At 35.2% G+C, this 4,572-nt stretch overlaps 1 protein-coding gene across 1 annotated transcript; it reads right to left on the reverse strand.

The window, feature by feature from the left end:
* Positions 1-1,814: 1,814 nt before the first annotated feature.
* Positions 1,815-2,726, reverse strand: Vmn1r17 (vomeronasal 1 receptor 17). Its single transcript, NM_134171.1, has one exon. The coding sequence runs from the start codon at positions 2,724-2,726 to the stop codon at positions 1,815-1,817; it is 912 nt and encodes a 303-aa protein (NP_598932.1).
* Between the last annotated feature and the right edge of the window lie 1,846 nt (positions 2,727-4,572).

Below are 4,572 nucleotides of genomic sequence, written 5' to 3' on the forward strand. Positions count from 1 at the left end.
TTCTGTATTTTATGAGATCCCTGTGTGAGAACTTGTGAGTTTCTCTTTTTGGTTGTTGTGCTTTTGCTTTGGCAGCTTTTCTTCTGTGTATTTTGTCTCATTGTGATTCATTTATATTTCATTTTCTTGTTTATTTTGTTGTTGTTACTAAGAGGCATGCATCTTTTCTAAAGAGAGAAAGAAATGATGTCAATTTCAGTGGGGTAGGAGGTAAGAAAGAACTGGAAAGATTTAGGGGAGGGGAAACCCTAATCAGACTATGTAGTATGAAATATTTCCTCAATGAAAAAAAGCATAATTTTTGAATGGGGGGAGGTATGGTGGTAAACATTTCCAATCCCAGAGCTGGAGAAGCAGACACAGGAGACGCCCTTGGATTACCATCTTGGCACAGGTCACAGAGAGAAAGTTGTTCTAATAAGACAGGAGATGAATGGCAATGGCAAAACAAACAGAAATAGCAGGTGACAGCAGGTGTCTCCAGGCTTCCATGTGTATACATACATACATACATACTTCATCTGTGCACACACATTCATACATGCATACATACAGGTACAAAATGAACACATTTACAACATGTATGTGTATCTAACCAGTTTTTATTTACTAATAATATTTTAATACATGTAAATGAAATGAAGCACAAATAAACAGGCACATGATATTTTCATATAAAATTCATTAAGTAACTGTAGTAAAAAACATTGAAACATTCACAGTATTTTTATGGATCCAGAGAAATTATAATTAGGGAATATAATTAAAGCTACAATAAAATATTTAAGCTATTCTTGGTGAGAGAGAGTAGATTGAAATCTTTTCAAGAGAAAGCTTAGAAAGCCACTATCAGCAAGGATCTCCTTTTGAGTAAACTCGGCAGCAAGGGAATATTCATTTTACAAAGTACAAAGGAGAAAGAGAGATTTTGTGTAAAATATCAAGTTATTATGTACAGTTAACTTAAAAACTCTCTAGTACTTAGCAACAGGAATGTCAAAAGAATGTATATGAATGTCTATGTGTAATAATGCAAATTTTAAATAAATCATATGAACAATCTGTTTTGCTACTTGAAACATTAAAGTTTAATTTTTAAGGAAATTCATTCATTCATCCATCCATCCATCCACCCATCCATCCATCCATCCATCCATCCATCCATCCATCCATTCATTCATTCATTCATTCATTTAAATATCGACCAGGGGCCCTCTCACAGGGTTCCACCTCACTTCCCTTATATTTTCTCATCTGAGACGGTGCCCCACACCATTGTATTACCCCAATTAGGCACATAAAGACTCTGCAGGGTTAGGTGCATCCTCTCCAGCTGAGGCTAGAAAGGCAGTTCTGTTGGGAATGGATTCCATGACAGACAGCAGCTTTAGGAACAGGCACCAATTGTTGGGGAAATCCACATGGAGACTGGGCTGTACATCTGCTACATGTGCTAGGGACATTAAAGTTTAAAAGAAACTGTATTTTAGAAAAAAAATAATTGGTGCTTTACAGAATGATTCCTTATAGCCATCTATGAGTCCAATTTCAGAGAATGCCATGACATCTTCTCACCTCTGTGGGTAGCAGGAATGCATGTGTACATATATGCTGGCACAACACTCATAGGTATAAAAAAATAATAAATTAGTAGTTTTTTTTAAAAAATATTTTTAATTAGGTATTTTCTTATTTTACATTTCAAATGCTATCCCAAAAGGATATCCCCATACCCTTCTCCACCCACTCCCCTCCCCACCCACTCCCCTCCCCACCCACTCCCCTCCCCACCCACTCCCAGAAATAAAATCATTTCAAAAAAACCTCTGGTGGTGCTTTGAGTGCATGTTTTTCAGCATAACTATTATTCTGTTATCAGAACTGATTTGTACCAAAGGAGTAATTGTGGGAAAGGCATACATCACAAACTTCTGAACCTGCAGGATGATAGGGTCATACATCCACAATAGGACTGATGTAGATGATATGATGAAGTCCACCCAGTACATGACCACAAAGAAAATAACCAGCAGCAAGATAGCCTGAGTGGCTCTTTTCTCAGGAGATGCTCTCAGGTGGTTGATGCTATGAAGGTGCTTGCATTGCCTCTGATTTCTACACAAGATAATCACCATGTATGTACTTGTGATCAGCATGACTCCTACGAGAAATACATCTCTGGAGGTTGTCACTGTAAAAATGAATACCCTGATGATATAGTTCATGCGGAACAGTGAGCAGGATTCAGTGACCTGCATCTGGTTAGTCTCACTCACATTAGTAAAACCATGAACATAGAAGATCCGGTTACTACTGTAGGACAAATTGAAAGACCAAATACACAAGAAAACATAGGTCATGTATTTTTTTAGTTTTTGTTTAAAATTTGCCAACACTGAGGTTTTGGGACTGATAGTGACAGCCTGGAACACACTCAGGAGGCAAGTAGTACAGATAGAGAGGCCTCTTGTCACCCTGCTTATGTAAAAAGTTGTCTTACATTTGAAGTCATTATCAATGTTCAGTGATGAAAATATGTCTGTAAGTAACAGGTCCCCTCCAGTGAGGAACATCATCATGTGAATAAAGGTGAGTTGACAGGAGATCAAGTCTGTGGGTTTAGGTCTGTGACCTATGAGTATGAAAATATAGAAACAAAGAAGAAACATATTGGCTAAGACTCCAAGTCCAGCTTGGAAATAAAGGACATTCTTGAATGCAAACATAAGTGAAACTTCTATTCATCTTAAGAGCATAGAGGAAGTTTATTTCAATTATCTGAAAAAAAAATAAAGTAAAATCAAGCTTGTGATACACTTGATAATAAGACTCTATCCTCATTTTATTTTCCTTACTAGTTGAAGATTGCCTTGTCTCTTCAACATTTTATGTTCCAGATCTTACATCATAGCCTGCATTGTATATGCTTTCCATGTACCTCCTGTACACATACAATATTATAGACAATAAATACATCCACACATACAGAATTCATAGTTTGTGAGCTTTTATTAACCTTGATTCTCACACCTTAGAAATCCAATCTTGTTGATTTATATTGCCTCATTTCATACTTAACATACAAACAGTCATGGTGAGCACAGAACATTAATCACATTTGCACACCTGAATAGACTTATGTTGATTTGGAAAATAGTTACAAAAGGTATCAAAAATATTGAGGCGAGATCAAAATTTTACTGAGCTATATTTTATAACCATCTATGTTATGACTTATAATTCTAATGAAAGCATGGTGCTAATTCATGATAAGCCCACCATTTTAATTAGCAAATGTCTTCCTCAATTCATCTATTTTTATGTTCCATTTCCAAAGAAATCTATAATATGAATTTAAGACTAGATACAGTTGAAGAGCAGCAATGTACTTTCCACAACCTATAACCACTAATTATCATTATAAATATTCATAGGTGGCAACCAATTTAGTTCCCATCCCATCACCTTTTATGACACTGAACTTCCGGATTAAAAAAACTAACTCCAAGTTTCCATGGCAAATACTGTTTTTATTTTCTTTATGAAGAGAATTGTAAATTAACAGAATGAGAAATTATGGCGTTTCAGCAATTCATGCTGATATTTTACCTAACAACCTCTTTCTTCTGTATTTATCTCCCTCCACTTTCTATGAAGCCTATATTCCTGTTAAGATACTTGTAGTGTGCAGTTCTGCTTTCTAATGCTCCCACTCCCCCAACCCTATCCTGGCAATGGTTTTGTTTTCCTTTCCTGGTTTCTGTAGTAACTACATAATCACACCTGAACATGTAACATTTGGAGTCTTCAACAAGACATGTGACATTCAGAGAATCACTATTTTTCAAACATGACAACAAACATGCACTTGCTGAAGATGATCAGATTGTGATGCATCTGGGAATTTCTAGTTTAAAACAGATTTCTTCCCGTGCAATGGAAAACAAAGTCCCCAGTGTTATTAATATGTCATCAGCACCCACATATGTTCAATAGTTTCACTCAACAGTCTTACCTTTAGAGCCCATGATTTTTATTTGGGGTGGTTACCAGGATCAATTTATTATGGAATTAAATGACTTAGTACCTTAAAGTCAGCTTGTGATAGAGAAATACAAATAAAAAAACCTTCACTGGCGCAGATTCTTGTGAGAAGCCTAATTATATTTTCAACTTCATTAGTATACTCCATATATATATATGTATATGTATATATATATATATATATATATATATATGAATGCTTGCATATATGTATAGAAAAATGTAGAAGATAGTACCTGAGACCATTCCTAAGTATATTTAAACTTACCAGACTGGAATAAACATTAAATTAGTTAATATTTGTTTATATCCTTGTTTAAATGTCATATAAATAAAGGCATACAGTCTGTTACCTTAAGAAAAGTAGTCAGAGAAAATACAAATTACAATTTAAATGTATCTTAATATGTATACCTGCACACCAATAAACGTCTGTGCTCTGTTTTTAACCCTATGATATATCCCAGGTATTTTGATACAGGGATGGAAAAGTAAGACAGTTGACCATATCTAGGTCTCACCATGATC

The sequence above is a fragment of the Mus musculus genome, chromosome 6 (genome assembly GCF_000001635.26).
Source record: "Mus musculus strain C57BL/6J chromosome 6, GRCm38.p6 C57BL/6J".
Lineage (NCBI taxonomy): Eukaryota > Metazoa > Chordata > Mammalia > Rodentia > Muridae > Mus > Mus musculus.

What these genes read in the sequence shown, in the direction of transcription:
- Vmn1r17 (NM_134171.1), bottom strand. Translation starts at nt 2,726, where the DNA reads ATGTTTGCATTCAAGAATGTCCTTTATTTCCAAGCTGGACTTGGAGTC.